Source organism: Cervus canadensis, chromosome 11 (assembly GCF_019320065.1).
Source record: "Cervus canadensis isolate Bull #8, Minnesota chromosome 11, ASM1932006v1, whole genome shotgun sequence".
NCBI classification, from domain to species: Eukaryota; Metazoa; Chordata; class Mammalia; order Artiodactyla; family Cervidae; genus Cervus; species Cervus canadensis.
This window is the reverse complement of record NC_057396.1, coordinates 41,500,065-41,515,811: the sequence shown is the minus strand read 5'-3', so window position 1 is coordinate 41,515,811 and position 15,747 is coordinate 41,500,065. Positions and strand designations below refer to the sequence as shown.

At 49.9% G+C, this 15,747-nt stretch overlaps 1 protein-coding gene across 13 annotated transcripts in view; it reads left to right on the top strand.

Moving 5' to 3' along the window:
• The window catches only part of PPFIBP2 (PPFIA binding protein 2), a 166,207-nt gene that overhangs the window by 18,008 nt on the left and 132,452 nt on the right, over positions 1-15,747 (top strand). For 11 of the 13 annotated variants that reach the window (XR_006272024.1, XM_043481824.1, XM_043481819.1 and 8 more), the window contains one exon: positions 15,052-15,145. Coding sequence is in view for 12 of the 13 variants with exons in the window: in XM_043481824.1 (XP_043337759.1) it covers positions 15,082-15,145 (64 nt within the window). In the remaining variant the exon portion in view is untranslated. Of the gene's footprint in view, positions 1-4,445; positions 4,465-15,051; positions 15,146-15,747 lie in introns of those variants that run through there. The other 2 variants (XM_043481822.1, XM_043481821.1) reach the window with 2 other exon arrangements.

Below are 15,747 nucleotides of genomic sequence, written 5' to 3'. Positions count from 1 at the left end.
GGGTTTGCCAAGGAAGGTGATCCCAGCCGATGCTGACTGATCTCTGGTCTCATTTAACCTTCACAACCACCTTTGAGGAAGTATTTTTATTTTTCTCATCTTCTATCTGAGGAAGCGGAGGCCCAGAGAGCGGGCGTCCTACCCTAGGACTTGTACGTGGCCAGTGAGGGTCGGGAGCGGGTACTCTGACCCAGGCAGTCTGGTTCTCCAGCTTGTGCTTTAATCTTACCCTGCGTGTACTGCCCCTCTGGGAAATCCGAACTGAAAAACCTCACTGATGAGAGAGCCCGTCAGGCGCGAAAGTGGAAATCTCATCAAGGAGGGAGTGGGAGGTGAGCTCCTTGGCAGCGAAGCAGAGGAGCATGAAATGGTAGCTGTGGGATGCGGGGCCGAGGAAGTGTTTTAGGGTGGCAGAGCCTTTGATGTCTGTAGGGTTTAGGAGGAAAGAGCAGAAGCGGGGTAGAGATGAGGATTCAGCCCAGAGAGGGAATAATTAAGAGGTTGGGCCTCAGGGGTGACAGATTAGGGGGTCAGAGGGGACGCAGGGGAGGTTTGAGGTGGAAAAGGAATTGAGGGATCCCGTTTCTAAAGATGCATGGCTATTTGCTCAAGAGGAGTCTGAGAGGAAGGAAGTTCGAGGTTAAAGATCGGGTGCAAGAGTATCTGATGGAGCTATAAGCGTGGTTTCATGTCGGTGAGCAGGAGGAAGGGGAAACACACCTGCTCTCCAGCTCACTCTGCCTCTCTGATCACGACTTGTCCTGACTCTTCCCCTCCACCCCCACCTTCACATCTGGAACGCAGAGTGAACCGGGGAGCAGGTTTGGTATAGCAGGGGGTGTGGGAGGAGAGAGGTAGGCAGAGATTTAGGGGATGGTCCTGTATGCTGACTGCAAATGGGCCAGAGTAGGAGGCCTCCATCCTCACTGTCCAGAATGAGGGTGTGGTGGAAGGGGAAGGTGAGTCAGAGAAGTTGGGGAGAGTGTTGGAGGATTCCTGAAGTGGGGAAGGGGAGGGACCAGGCTGCCATAGCCTGGTTTACTCTGGGAGGAGGCTTCCATTGAGCCCTGAGAGCTTCTCTGAGAAGGATCCTCCCCCAGGTCCTTGCTTTCGTTGTTATTCTTCAGTCACTCAGTTGTGACCGACTCTTTGTGACCCCATTGACTGCAGCACGCCAGGCTTCCCTGTCCTTCACTACCTCCCGGGGCTTGCTCAAGTTCATATCCATTAAGTCGGTGATGCCATCCAACCATCTCGTCCTCTGTCATCCGCTCTTCTCCTGCCCTCAATCTTTCCCAGCATTAGGGTCTTTTCCAATGAGTTGGCCCTTCTCATCGGGTTGCCAAAATGTTGGAGCTTCAGCTTCAGCATCAGTCCTTCCAGTGAATATTCAGGTGGATTTCCTTTAGGATTGACGCTTTGATGATCTCCTTGCTGTCCAAGGGACTTTCAAGCATCTTTTCCAGGACCATAATTCGAAAGCATCAGTTCTTCAGTGCTAAGTCTTCTTTATGGTCCAACTCTCACAGCTGTACGAGACTACTGGAAAACCACAGCTTTGACTATACGCACCTTTGTCCGCAAAGTGATGTCTCTGCTTTTTAATGCACTCTCTAGGTTTGTCATAGCTTTTCTCCCAAGGAGCAAGTGTCTTTTAATTTCGCCGCTGCAGTTACCATCTGCAGTGATTTTGGAGCCCAAGAAAATAAAGTCTGTCACTGTTTCCATTGTTTCCCCATCTGTTTGCCATGAAGTGATGGGACCATATGCCACAATCTTTGTTTTTCTAATGTTGAGTTTTAAGCCAGCTTTTTCAGTCTCCTCTTTCACTGTCATCAAGAGGCTCTTTAGTTCCTCTTCGCTTTCTGCCATTTAGGGTGGTGTCATCTGCATATCTGAGGTTATTGATATTCCCCCCAGCATTCTTGATTCCAGCGTGTGCTTCATCCAGCCTGGCATTTTGCATGGTGTTCTCATGGTGTACTCTGCATATGAGTTAAATAAGCAGGGTTGCAATATACAGTCTTGGTGTACTCCATTCCTTGCTTGCTTCCGCATTATTGTTGGATAACAGGCAGCATCTAGGTAGCTCCTGTCAGTGGTTCCCCATGTCTGATGGATAAAGGCCAAGTTTTCAGGGTGAGATCCTGTGAGGGGCCCTTCACAGGCTAGTCCTGGGCTCATTTGCTGCCACTCTTCCCCAGTTGTTCTCTGGCTACACAGAGCTCCATGTATACCCATCCCTCCCCATACCTTGAGGGTATGCTCTTTAGTCTTGCAATGTATTTGCACCAATGCCTGCAGTCCACCTGGAGAAATCTCACTTCCTCCGCGAAGCCTTCTAGGATTTCCCACACTGCACTGGTCCTTCCTTCCTCCTGCTGCTGCCCTGCTGTGAGCCTGCTGAACTTCCCTCTCCCAGGAGCACACCTCCTGCTGTGTTGTTGCTTTGTGTGTGTGTGTGTGTGTCTGTCTGTCTGTCTTTCTCCCTGGAAATCCCCAGGGTCTCCATGGTGCCAGGCACCCAGGACCTTCCCCTTGGATGTCGATCAGCTTGAATGAATGGATGACAAGGTGAACCTCATTGTCCATTAGATGCTCAGGAAATGGCTGATTTTTGCAATTCTACTTGTGTCTGAAACTAATACAAACTTGCTTGTTGAGCTAGTGACATTGGAGAATTGACATTTCACAGTTAATTGCCATCTGAACTTAATTTTAGAGAGGATGGGAATTTCAGGGAAATGATGTTTTTCTTCTCACAAAAGCATACCATGGCTGCTTTAAAATTAGACCATTAATTTATGAATTTCTGAAGTCTAAATTGGCAAAAGACAAAATTTGTTAGCTTTGGCTCACAGATCCCAGATAGAGGCCAAATTCTACACGAAGCCTTCATAGTCTAATTGACATGGATTAGAGATGAAAGATTTGTGGTCTGGGGGAGAAAAATCACATAGTCTTAAATTCACTTTTTCTTCCTCTCATAGTATCTACCACAGTGTTTCACCGATGAAAGGGGGGAAAATAGTATTTGTTAAATAGATAATCCAAAAGAGATAATATATTGATTTGGGGGGGGGGTCGTACATTTTTATGAGAACTGTTTCTGTGTGTCTTTTCTCAGGTAAGATACTATCTTGTAACAGAGTTGGAGGTGGGCGATGGGCAGAGTCCCCATGAATAATCACAGAGCAGTGATTAGTCTCATGTCTGTAGGTGGTTTGAGCTCTTTTGGTTTGGACGTGGAAACCAACTTTGCCATCTTCCAGCTCTTTACTGCATTGAGCAAATCAGCAGGATAGGGCAGTGTGGCCAGGAGAGCAGGTGCGGACTTAGGTGAAAAACAGGACCTTGTGGGTAAACTTCAGCCGTGTGACCTTGGCACTGTTTTAATATATTTGTAATCTCAGATGCTTTTTTTGTTCATGGGGCTGGTAACTGCACTACATCCCTCACAGGATTCTATATTACCAAGAAGATTACATGAGATAATGATGTCACAGTCTATTTACAGGGGCTGCTGCCTCTGTAGGAGGGAGGAAGGAAACCCTCTGTGAACTTGCAGACTGGCTTTTACAGCTAGATGGAGACTGCACGAGCGTGGTGGGAACTGCCATCATTTGACGGATGGTGGCTGGCCAGTGTGGGGCTCACCATGATCTCAGTTACATCTTCCAGTGAGGGAGGTGTTTGTTGTCTGGGATGATCCTTCACATCCCAACCTTGAAGGGGACACCCTCAGACAGGCTCTTCTGAGACTCTCGGCAGGAAGGAGAAGAACCTCCCATCCCGACTTCTCTGGGTGGCTGTAGTGAGGATACAAGGATGTACTTGTCTTAAGCACAGTGTTGAGAACCAAACTGGTGGGGGGCTTGGTGATGCTCTGCCCCCTGGACACTGTCCAGCTATCCATCCCACTCCTCCCAAAAGCTCAGATTCCTGCCTCATCACCTGGTCTCCCAATCCCTCTCCTTGATGGAGTACCTGTATCCTTTGTCCTTTGAGATCTGCCTAAGCCATTCGTTGGCAGGCCCACTTTAAGGCCCATGGCCTTGATCCCTGAGATTATTGTGGCCTCTTTACCACAATAATAAATCCTTGAATTGGGGAAAAAGACCAGCTTGGGGGTGAAATGTCAAGAGTAGAAAATGGAAAGTGAGAACAGTCAGGCAGGTAAAGCAGAAGCACTGAAGGAGACTCAATGTCAGCTTTCCCTGTGCCTTAGCCTGGTCAGTCCGCCGTGCTGTCTGGGTGTGAGCCTCACAACCTCTCACCGTCTCACACCCGTTTCCCAACCAGGCCCCTTGCTCCTCCTTGTGGGCGGGGCTCGTGGTGTCTCATGCTCCTGTCTTTGGGGTGGTGTTTCTCTGAAGAAGCCTGCTATTCCAAGGAAGAGAAGCATGCCAGTCCTGCGTCTGGGGAACAGCTAAGCCGAGGGGAGTCAGACTCTGGTGTCTGGAGGTGAGGTTCAGTACCCAGTGCTGTTCATTCCTTTCTTCAGAGAATCATGTTCAGCTTTGGGACTGAGTCCCCTATGACACATTGGTGGAAGAGCTGTTTGGGATCATGCAGCCCTATTTATAGGGCTGTGGTTTGGTGAGAAGGGTGAGTGCTTTTTGGGTAAATGCTAAGTGGAAGCATCTGGGTTCAGATGTGCCAAAGGAGGCTGTTGGAGGAGCAGTGACATGTGACAGGAGCTGGGCAGGGCTTTAAATGGAAGGGCCAGAAAGCAAAAGGACTCCTTCCTGTGGGTTCAGCAGAGCCGGGCTCCAGCGCAGATATTCTTAGGGATCTTTTGGAACTTGCCCAACAGGGAGTGGCTGGGAATGCCCAGTGCACATAACTCACTAACCTGGTACAGTGGGGAAAAGACACTAGGCAAGAAATATTGCATCTGTCCATTGTTGCCAGCTGGCACCACCAGCCTGCACCTAGGTTTAGGACCCTTTGGTGATTCTGTTGGATCTTGGCTCCCACTGGGCCCACTGTCTCACTAATCTGAAAAGTCTGATCTGGGATGTTTAGGTGGGAATGAGAAGCCTTGTGTGTGAAAAACATTTCTGAAGCCAAAAGCTTTAAACAAATGCTTGTTATTAGAGTGACTGATACCATGATTAGATGAGGACAAGTTAAACGTGCTTGTTCACCTTAAGTGGCATTCTTTTATTTTCTCCTGTGCAGTTTTTCTTAGGCTGTTTAAACTTCTATTCACTGACAAAAGAAATCAAGGCTCCACCTCTTTGCTTTTATTAGACTCAGATAGGCAGCCACCAGTTCTGATGGCAGCTTTCTCAGTATCCTGGTCCCTCTGCCCTGCTCTAACTCCCCTGTAGTGTCCTGACAGGATGTCTCTCTGTGTCTGGCTCCTCTGTCCTGGTGGAAAACTATTGGCCATGGCCTTGTCCTTGGGTCCTGATACTACATGGATGTCTGTGGGCCCTGCCATGGCCCTGCAGCCAGGTGTGATGCTTTTCTGCACCATCAGGCCTGTCCCCTTGGGGCCAAAAACCTCAAGGCTGGACAGGATCTCAGCCAGCCTCAGAGTCCCGTGTGCAGACTTGCCTGCCATCCCTGGAGCCTCTCAGCTTCCAGTCAAGGCTAGTGACCTTTATTTCTTCCATTTTTTCCCTTCTGGAATGGGAATGTCTATCCTTTCCCTGTCCAGCTGTATTTTGGAAGGAGACAACTTATTTCACTGATACACAGACAGAAAGGAATTTTGCTCCTGGTCAGCCTCCAGCTGCCTTCCTCAGACAGATGCATGGTTCTCTTCATCCATCTAACAAAAGTAGCTGACCGGCTGCTATGGGCCGGGTGCTGGGCCCCACTCTGGGCTCAGAGACATGGCTCTGCCCACTAGGAGCTACTGCTCAGATGAAGGACCCCACATCGCTAGTGCTCTAGAGTTCTATGAGGGAGTCTGGCATGAGTGTGGAGGGGGGACTGAGCCTGGGCAGTCACATGTCTGAGGGAAGGAGAGGATCCTGGAATCAATGATGCTGGAATTGGGCCTTGAAAGAGGAGAGGGAATGGAGCAGGTGGGAAGGGGGTCTTGGCCAAAAACATTGTATCCTGAGCAAGCCTTAGAGTGAAAGCAGTGGGGGTAAAACTAGTCTGGCTGTTGTATCTCAGGAATTTTAACTGCTGTGGTTGTAAACTCTCACCCAGTTACATGCAAAGGGCTTCCACACTCATTGTCTCATGGAATGTCCACAATCCTACCGCATGTATGTTTCCACCTACATTTTATAATAGGGAAATAAGCTCAGCATGTTAGGAACTTGTCCAAGGTCTGGCCCATGATGGGAAAAAAATGGGCTCAAACGGAAGCCTGGCTACAGAGCACACACTCTTGACTATCTCCTGGGTCCTTGACTTCCTCTCTGGGTGGTTTCCTGGGTGACAGGAAGCAGGTGAATTATTGTACAAGAGCTGAGGTACTATTGTTAGATTTGTGCAAGACCCAATGTGGACGATGAGCCGGGCATGGGGGTGTGGCTGCAGGCAGTAAAACCAGCCAGGAAAACATGGCAGCCATTTTGATGGGAGACGATGTGGCCTGAAGCCAGATAGGTGAGAATGAGAGGACAGATCAGAGAGTGGGTGAGGAAGGAGACTTTACTGGATATGGTGACCAACTGGATGTGGGTGAGGGGCAGGAAGGCTAGGGATGACCCCTGGGTTTCTGGCTTGGAGACTGTGGTGGCATCACTGAGGCAGTTTGGGGAAGACCCTATGTATTGGGGCCCTCTGAGTGTGAGGCCAAGAAGGGGGGAGGTGGGTGTCAGGTGTGGGGAAGGGGATGGGCCACCTCCTCCTCCAAGCCCCCACAATCTCCCAGGCTTTAGTTTCCCGCTGTTTTATGTTTGTTGTTCAGTTGCTAAGTCGTGCCCAACTCTTTGCAACCCCATGGACTATAGTCCGCCAGGCTCAGCTGTCCATGGGATTTCCCAGGCCAGGAGGGGGGATGCTCTCAGGGGCCCAGTCACATGGGAGGCTTGCGGGGAGATGGCTGCGCACAGCTGCTCTCGGCCTTTTCCTGCAAGATCAAAGATGGGGAGATCACATTTAGGTGAGCAGGTTAAGCATGGTGCATTTTGTAAGCCTGTAAGGCCTGTGCTTGCCCAGCTTCAAGATGAAAGAAAGAGCCCAGAGTCAACAATAGAGATACAAACATGAGTAGTTTAATGGAGTAGCTTACATGTCTGAAGCAAGGTCCTGGAGCGACACCCTACCCTGGACAGCAGACAGCAGACAGGACGTGGTGGCAGTCTTTGCTCCCGGGAGAAAGAGAGATTACTAATTATAGGGGGAATTGATGTCAGGTGGGCTCATTAGTTACCGGGAAACCACTAGAGGGACACGCCCCTCACCATCCCTTTGATAAGCTATCATTACCTGGGGCCTGGGGCAAGTACGTAGGAAGGTCAGTCCTGTACTTAAGATAAGGGTGAAGCAGGCACTGGTTGGGCAGAGATGTACAGAGAGCAAGAGAAGAGCCATCTCAAGTGACCTGACTGTACACAGGGTTTTCTGGAAGAGTTGGCTCAAAGAGAAGATGAAAAGTTAGCCGGCATGGGCATAAAAGCTGGAAAGCTGCTGGATTCAGACAGTTAATGCTTAGAATCTGCCTGCTGATGGTAAGACATTGGTTGGGATGGGGCTGAGGTTTGCCATGGTGTATGATGGACACATAGAGTTGCAGCTGAGTAGGTTGAATCAACTTGGTAAGAAGCATAATTCTACCCTGGCTGGTGGTGGGCCCCTCAAACTCTCCACAAGCAGTCAAGTGCCCGGTTGGGAGCTGTGTTTGCAGCCCATCAACTTTGGTCAGTCTCAGGATCACCTGGCCCTCTTCTTACCGGAGCCTGGGCCTCTTGCGCCATTGACTCTCCAGGTGCTTCTAACAAACACCAAGGTTTGAGGAGCGTTGAGTCAGTGAGCCTTCAGTGCAGAGCGAGTAGAGAGGCTGTCTGGAGGCAGGGCAGTCAGTTAGGCTCTTGCCATCCAGGGTGAGGTAATGCCAGGGCAGGTGAGGTTGTGGAGCAGGTGAGATCACCCCCAGCGAGTCTCTGGAGAGAAGATGGCCTCTGGGCTGACTCAGCAGCACTTGGCATCCCTGGTTTTGTCTCCACCGCGAACTTTTCACATGGTTTATAGTGCACCCCGTCTCAGTTCTCCTGGCTGCTCCTCCTCCATCCCTATCATTGGTTCTCCTCCTTGACTGCACATTTATTTGGAGTGTTTCAGAGTCCTGGAGACTCTTTTTTTTTTTTTTGGTCTTACACTACTTTATAAGTTACTTCCTGTGGTTGTTTAAATACTGCCTTTATGCAGACAGTTCCCAGAATATCTCCAGTCCAGATTTCTCCAAATACCTTGAATTTCCAAATGGCTACTATACTCAGCATCTCTGTCTAGGTGTCCCTGGGCATCTTAAACTGAATATTTCCAAAACTAACCTCCTAATTTCACACCCTTCCCACCCCACCCCCTCCAGCATTGTTGCTCCTGCAATTCTCCCCACTCTCCCAGAAGCTCAGGGCAAAAGCCTGGGGTTTTACTTTCTCCTGCCCACGCCTAGCCTATCAGTAGAGTTTACAAGCTTTGCCCTCAACATATTTTAAGGATCAGAACATTTACCACAAGCATTACGGTCCAAGCTACCTTTATCTCTTGCCTGGTTTTCTTGTGTTCACTGCTGCACCCCTCCCCACCCCTTCAGCTCCCCCCCCCCACCCCCAGTTCAAGCAGCAGCCAAAGTAATCCTTTTAAAAGGTAAGTTAGACCCTCCTGTGCTCAAAGCCCTCGACTAGGTGGGTTCCCGCCTCAAAGGAAAAGTGGAAGGAAGGGAGGAAGAACAGGGCGAATCCTCACGCACTTTGCTTTGTCTGTCTGTAAAGGGGGAGAATAATTCCTAAGTGGCACGTGGGGATTAAGTGAGAGAATGTTGGATAAACTCTTAGCAGGCAGCTACAGACACTTGCCTGATATATAGTAGCTACAAGGAGAAATGAGCACCCAGTAATCAAATCTTGACTCTGTGCCAGGCACACCACGCACATTATCTCTTTTAATCCTTCTGATTTTTTTTTTAATCACTACTATATATAAGCACAATGTGAAGGCTCAAATAATCGTATACGATTTGTTAAAGTGGCCATTTCCCCATCTACTCACCCCTATTGCTCTTCCTCAGATGGAGCCACTTCAAACTCCTAGTATTTTTATCCATGTTACTAGAAAAAATGCTTGTTCTGCTACTTTATTCTTTTTTCAGTTGTCATTATCTAGGTGACTTCTGAATTCCCACCCTGGAAGATGAATCAGCTGTCTCTCCAGTCTTGTTTCCATCACTCACAAGCACTTTTTCATCCCCACATCCTGTCAGTGCCATTTCTGTTAAATTCGCGTGTATGCGGTGTTTTGTTGCAAGGACTAAGATTATTTTTACTTTTTGGTTTTCTCAGAGTTCTTTTGTCATTGCTTGGTTCACATTTTCTTATCATGGAATTAAATTCTTCAACTTAATAAATTTCTTAAGCTGTTTAGATGCATTAGATATTCCATTAATTTCATATTACTGAAGAAATCTTAGAGCTTTTGGAAGCCCTCCCACATGGACCAACTGCCCTTTCCTGCTTCTGCATAGCTGTTGCCCTGGCATCTCCCTTGTGTCTCTTATCACATTCTCCATGTCCTTGTGGGTTTATGTCTTTCAAAATAAATTCCTCTGCTATTGTTTCAGTGGGTAGCTAAATTAGATGTTTGACTTCAATCTCCTGTATTTTTCTGAGCTCTGTCTCTTGTTTACTTTCGCTCATAACAATGGTGTCTGTTTTATACTGATTTTATGGAAGAGACAGTTGAGGCTCAGAGAGGTTAAGTAATCTGCCTAAAGGCCCATGGTCATCATGCTGCAGAGCCCAGGTTTTAACTCAAGACTGTTAGGCTATAAACCCTATGTTCTTTCTTGTTTGTCCTTTAAAAAGAACGTTAATCTTGGTTGATATGGGATGTTAGAGAATGTAGGCACTGCCATCAACTGTCTTTGTATATCATCCTTCATCTTTATTGTTATTGTTATTTTTTAATGCTAAAAATGGCTTCTTGCTCTATTATCCCAAAGAAAGAAGTTTCCCATATACTTTTAAGAAGCTGTCTCTTCAGCTGAGGACTAAAAACAGGTATTCCTTTAAATGACCATTTGAAGAGCCAGTCAGTGTGGTTTATGGATGACCAGTAAATTGTGGGGAAATTCTCCGGTTTGTGGCGATAAACCACAAAGTATGTGGTGATACTTCTTTACCACCTGTTGGCCACTGAGGGCCAGAGAGGTCTGAGATGAATCTGAGTTCAGTAGTGGTGGATTCTTGGCTGAGGGTGCCCCCCCGGGTCTTGCTTTGTACAGGGATGCTGGAGCCTATCTGGCTGCCGCTGTGAGGAGTCAGCAGACCCTGGAGGGACCAGGCCTCTAGACCTATTCCTGATCCTCCATGCGGGACACTCTGAGCCTGCCCAAAACACTTGGCATCTCTAACCACCTTTACTGAGAGAAAAGTGGTTTACTACATGGACGTGCAGCTTGCATTTCAGCCTGGATGGAGACAAGTTAAGATTTACTTGCTCAAGCCTTACCTTAGTCAGCTGTTCCTGCCTACTTCTGATCTTCCTTTGCTGAACACAAAGGTATTTAATACCGTATCTAAGTAACTGCCTTAGAGGCCACCAGGTGTTGGGTGGCTAATTGTGGCTCACTTTCTAAACGTCACCTAACCCTGCCCCTTATTCAAGTTCAAAGTGCCAAACAGGCCTTTGTGTGGCGCAGATCACTTGACTCTGACATATGTCACAGCTGGACTCACAGGTGCAGGGTTGGTTTCTCCCTGGCTGGTAGCAGACAGGAGGGTCTGTTGAGGGGAGCCCAACATCGGGCACCATGACAGGTAGGAGGATGACAGCATCTAGAGAGGCCTGTGGGGGAAGAGAAGGATGCATGAGCAATGGACCACACCTTTTATTAAACAACATTCCTTACCTTATCTCTGTAGCTCGGTGTGAGCCAATTTCTTGGCGTGAGAAGACTGCCTGCTCATCAGGGTCAAATGCAGGGCTCTGTTAATAGTCCAAGTGTCCAGAGAGAAAACGGCTTTTGACTGATTTAACTACTGTCACTAGACCGTAGATGGTGTTAAGAGCACTGTGTCCCCCTCTGCCTGCACCTCTCTTTCTTGGGCTTGTGGGGGTGCCTTCGAGTCCTCAGGGCATACCATCAGTGCCTCTGCCGTCCAGCCTGAGTGGCTGTCGCAGCCCGTTCTCATGGGTGGAGAACACGATTTCACTTCCCCTCCCCACCACCTGCTTGGGGGCTGTCCTGCGTTACTTACCCCATTGGTGTAGGATCCCCCTGGATCCTGCTCTCTTTCTCAGCCCTGGGGTTTCTGCCTCTTCCCTGTGCGCCCTCTTCACCTTGCTTCTCCGTGGGGTCCTCCTCACAGGCAGCTGCTGGTCTCTGTGCACATAACCCCCACATCCCCGACGAACCCAGGTTGAACCCCAACGAACCCTTGGGAGATGCTGTGTCACCGTGGGGATGAACAGACACACCAAATTCAGCTGGATGACACGTTTGCTTCCGAGACCCCCAATTCCGTGAGAGCAGGGTCTGTCCCAGGGTGTGTTACTGATGGGGAGCTCGAAACTGGTGAGGGGAGAAAATGACTGAGGCTGCCAGAATGGGAATGGTTGGCAAATGGAGTCATGGCTTCCCTGTTCAGTCAGTGTCTGTGTTCACAGATGGGCCTGGAGGCATCACTCCTGTGGTGTGTTTGGCCCTTCAGTGGGTCCCCCGGTACCCCACACCACTGACTCCTCACAGGGGCTGGCAGAGCCTGTTCTCCCTGCATCCTGCCATCACCTCAGACCCAGGACTGAGCTCATCAGTTGCCCAAAGCAGGTTCCGGCTCCTGAGCGCTCCCAGTCTTACTGGCCCAGGTTCTGGACCGTAAAGATGATACACCTTTGACTCATGTTTCACTTCTTGCCAGCTCCCACGGGTCCACCCAACTTGCCACCTGCCAAGTACAAACTCATCCTTGGGCAGAGGGCCCGTGGGTCGTTTTTATGGCCCTTCTGTTGCAGGTGTCCTAACTGGGCCCTCTGCGCTTGGCACTTTCTATCTGACCTCTCACCTTGCACCCCAGGACTGAGACCCCCAACGGAGCCAGTCTGCTGAAATACAAGGTCCTCTTAAAAAATGCCGCTCAAGCTTACATCTGAGGCCACTTGAGCTGCCGAGTGCGCATCCAGATCCCTGATGCTGTGGGTGTGATTCCAAAGCTCCTCTTGTTGAATTGCCCTAGTCACGCTTACGTAGATCCCATGGAGGGCTTTGACTCATAGCGAGCAGCTGGGTGCTCCTATATAATCTCGCCAACTGTTTTGACGTTTGCCACCTACATCTTGTCTTTACACGCTTCCTTGCCTTTCACACACTGCCCCCCTCTGCCTGGACTCACCCTTACCTGCTGAGAAAGTTCCTTCTCAGCCGTTACAGACCAGGGAAACTGCATACCAGCCTCAATCAGCATACCCCACATTGCATCCTAATTATTCCTAATTCTGTCTTCTCTACTACACTGCATGGTCTGAGGGAATAGGGTTGAGGTCTGATTCATCAATGTCCCCTCCGCCCCCAGTACCCAGCACAGTAGGGTTTAGGCAGTGTTGGCCATACAGATCCATCATTTATTCACAACTATTTACTCTTAAGTTTCCTTGGGCTAGTCACTCTGCTGGGCACACAGGGGTGAGCCAGGCAGACAGGGTCACCAGCTTCCACGCAGAGGGTTTGCAAGGCCAATCAAAGAGGAAACATAGATGGACGAGATACTTTGGAACCGCTGTGCTGCCAAGGGGCTGCTTTAGATGCAGGTGTGCAAGGAAGGCGTCTCTGAGAAGAGACTTCAGAGCTGAGGCCTGAAGGATGAGGATGGATCTGCCGTGCAGAGACCCGGGAAGGTGATCTCAGGGCAGAGCAATGGTAGGTGCACAGTTTCAGGGGAGGCAGAGGGGCTCGGAGTGCTGGGGGAGTGGACAGGGCCTGAGGCTGCCAAAGCAGGACGGTCAAGGGGGTGGGCCTTGTGGGGTTGTCCCGGCCAGATCCTGCCGAGCTGCTTCTGCAGGTCATGGTATGGACTTTGGCTTTCTTCCTGGGAGCGGTTGGGGAGGCCTTGGAGGGTAGGATGGATTTCACACTTGTACTATCTGTATGGCTAAGCAGGTGAAGGTGCTGAGACCGGCTCTCTTCTCTCCTCCCCTTTTCCTGCTGCCTCTTCTCCAACCCCAACCCCCCAGCCTCGCTTCCACTCAGACCCTGAGACCTACATTCACATGTGCTCTGAGCCACCTGGCTGCTCCTTGCTGTGGCCTGCCTGGCTCCTGCCACGCCCCGAGGTGCCAGGGAGGCTCCCAACCCCTCCACGAGCCCCCATTCTCACTCCCCTGAGCTGACTGCACCCTGGTTCTTGCATTTCTGACCCTTTCGTGGCCTTTGCCCTTGTGACTCTGAGCCCTCCCCCTCCCCCCTCCAACAGGTTTGCCTTGATTTGCTGTGCCTACCGCCCCAACAGGGCCAGCCGCTTGGACTTACCTAGGTTTCCCCTCCCTCCCTAAAGCTGACCCACTTTAAAGCCCCTCATCCTGTGAGCTGTCCTGGCAAAAATACGTCATTTAAAAATGGCTAAGGTTTATTGAGCCCTTACTGCATGCAAGACCTGCATTGTTAATGAAATGTTAATTACTCATTTAACTATGACATCAACCCTGTGAGTCTGGTACTGCCATCCTCCCCACGTTGCAGAAGAAGATCCTGAGGTTCAGAGATCACACAGGAAATGGCAGGGCCAGCTTTGAACCCAGGGTATTTAACTGTTCCTGCCTGGTGCCGTCCAGCGTGGTTCTTTGTGGTCTTGACATTCTTATCCACACCCTCTCCAAACCACTTTCCTGTGGTTGCTCAAGTTCCTCTCTTCACTCTGAAGATGTAACTCTGTGGGGGAAAGGAGCAACAGATATGTTGCCTGACCTGCGCTATCCACCCTTGGATCTAGGAGCCCTGCCTCTCTTCTCCGCAGCACTTAGGCCCATTGGGCACACTTGTGGGCTCTGCTGAATGAGCAGACAAACAATAGCACCTGCCTCCAGTTTACAGATGCGAGTTAAGTCTCAGGATTACAACTGCTCTTGTCTCTGCCTGACACCCAGGGAGGGGGTGGGAAGCGAGAAAAATGAGGCAAGGCTGCAGGAAGACAGTTTCGCTTAAAGACCTTGATGAGAGGCAGAGTTGTCTGGAGATGGAACCAATTGCCACCTCTCTCATTAGAAGGGAGGCTCAGCATCAGAGGAGTGGCTAGACAGTGTATTTTTGGAGAAATTCTTCCACGCTGAGCAGATGGGATTCTGCGCCTTGAGTGGTCCTGGGTGGAGTAGGAAGGACTAAAATAGTAAGAGACCGTGCTCTCCCCACAACAGTGTGCCTGAAACCTTCCTAGACGGGGCCCACAGGCCCACATGAGAAGTGAAAGTGGCAGCTGAGGCCTCTCAGCCTGGATCACACCTGCTGTAGGGGAGCACCCCAGGAGTGGGACAGATGCGGGTATAAGACCGCAAATGCCTGCTGTGACCCAGGGCTGCAGGGCACGTCCCGATGGAGTTCTCGCTAGCTGTGTGCCTTCTGCAGCCCTAGGGGAGCCTCGAGCCTTCCCCAGGGTGGCTGCAGCTTCTGGAGCCGGGACTGTGATGATGGTGGCAGTGGCAATTGCTGCCTCGCTGCTGCAGGCGACCCTGGAGAGCCCCAGTGGCTTTTCGTGACAGAAGCAAGTGGGATCACCTGCTAAAGATTCATGGAGTACCCGTGCTGGGAGGTGGCAGAAACCCACTGTGGGCTACTCAGGTTCCTATGAGAGTGCGGTTTCCATGGTGGAATGAGAGGGCTCAGTGGTCTTGGGTATGTAACATGAAATACATGTGCTGTGTTTGAATTTTCAGTAGGAGGAGACAAAGGACAGAAAAGGACTCATGGCTTCTGACGCCAGTCACGTGCTAGAAGCTGCCCTGGAGCAAATGGACGGCATCATCGCAGGTATGCTCAGGGGTCCTGGAGACCTCCACACTGAGAAACATTTTCCTCTCATTGGACTTCTCTTTTGGGTGCAGAGACAAGGCCGCTGTTGGATTTCTTTTATGTTACTGTGTGTGCGCTCTTTTTTAACAGGGCAAACTCAGACTCTCTGATAGCTGGTAAGGGTCTAGGTCTCTGCTGAGATTGCAGCTGCGCCATATATTAGCACATGAATAACTGTCCCACTTTGGATCCTGGCTGCAACAGGTGCAGTGGCTGGCACTGATTTTATCGTGAAGTTTTCAGAGTACAGCATGGTTTCAGTCAAGCTGAAACTTGCAGTCTTGTAGACTTTGCCCTCTGACACCGGTGTCATTTCCCTTCCCTGGCTGGTCTCCAGTATGTCTGTCAGGAACTGGTTTGATATTGATTCACTTAATCACCTGAAGAATGTTCTTTATGCCATATTATTGCAACTGTTTGGCTTCATGTTTGTACAAAGCAGTTAGGAACATTCTCTTGAAAAGATCCAGCAAAGCTGTTTAATTGGAAAGGACTGCAGTGGGCTGTTTGGGCTGATTAACTCCTTGATGGGGGACAACTAAAGCCCATACTGATTGGAA